This window comes from Pan troglodytes, chromosome 1 (assembly GCF_028858775.2).
Source record: "Pan troglodytes isolate AG18354 chromosome 1, NHGRI_mPanTro3-v2.0_pri, whole genome shotgun sequence".
Classification (NCBI taxonomy): domain Eukaryota; kingdom Metazoa; phylum Chordata; class Mammalia; order Primates; family Hominidae; genus Pan; species Pan troglodytes.
The window spans coordinates 96,584,198-96,585,288 of record NC_072398.2 but is presented as its reverse complement, the minus strand read 5'-3'; the positions used below and the strand labels follow the sequence as shown (position 1 = coordinate 96,585,288).

Below are 1,091 nucleotides of genomic sequence, written 5' to 3'. Positions count from 1 at the left end.
CAGCATTCTCTCCACTCTTTTCCTGGGAGATGTATACATGCCCAGTGATATTCTCTGAGAATCATTACTCAATTAAGTGCTTTTGCATCAGTGTTTTTGTGAAGACAAGAGAACTTGGGGCCCAGTTAGAAGACATCAGCATTCTTTTCTGGAAGAGGGAAAAGTGGAAGGAAATGTCTTACCAGGCCAGTTTTACTTGAGATCAGTTTCTGTTTTTATTCCTGAAGTGCATATCTCAGGAAGCAACTGGTATTAGGAGTAAGGGCTTCATAAAACCATTCGTAGAGGAGACATTAGCCTGGAGCTTTTGCGTTGACCTTTTCCTTTTATCTATCCAGGCTCTCACCTCCTGCCAAGATGTCCTGCCAGCAGAACCAGCAGCAGTGCCAGCCTCCGCCCAAGTGCCCCTCACCCAAGTGCCCCCCAAAGAGCTCAGCACAGTGTCTGCCTCCAGCCTCCTCCTGCTGTGCTCCAAGCCCTGGGTGCTGCGGTGGCCCCAGCTCTGAGGGCGGCTGCTGCCTGAGCCACCACAGGTGCTGCAGGTCCCACCGATGCCGGCGCCAGAGCTCCAACTCCTGTGTCAGGGGCAGTGGTCAGCAAGATGGTGCCTCCGACTGTGGCTATGGCTCTGGAGGCTGCTGCTGACCTAATTCCTGATGCTGAGAAAAGCGACTTTAGAGGAAACAAGTATCTCAAGGAACAAGGAAAAGCCCCAACTTGATAGATCCTTTCTTAGACATGCTAATTAACCATTCATTCATGGGGAAGAATTGTGCTTTTTCCAAAAGGCTCCACCCATGTGTTTTCCAAGATCTTGGAAGCCTCCTTTCCTCCTGACAATGTTATCACTTGTGTCTGATTATACAGAGAAATAAAGCTTCTGAACAGCACCTGCATCTCACTTGTCTTTCACTCTGCTCTACAGAAGGCTGCTCAATGGGTCTCCCCTCCCTCAGCTCCTGAAGGTCTAGCACACCCTGCATCCAGAATAATACTGGCTTGTGGCTGGAAAATTAAACGTTCATATTTTTCTTCATGCAGGGAGTCCCTGTGGGAGATTTGAGGATAGAAGTGTAGGAGAAAGGGGAGGT

At 49.2% G+C, this 1,091-nt stretch overlaps 1 protein-coding gene across 1 annotated transcript; it reads left to right on the top strand.

The window, feature by feature from the left end:
- Nucleotides 1-357: 357 nt before the first annotated feature.
- LCE3B (late cornified envelope 3B) lies at nucleotides 358-645 on the top strand. Its single transcript, XM_001135276.5, has one exon. The coding sequence runs from the start codon at nucleotides 358-360 to the stop codon at nucleotides 643-645; it is 288 nt and encodes a 95-aa protein (XP_001135276.3).
- Nucleotides 646-1,091: the final 446 nt, after the last annotated feature.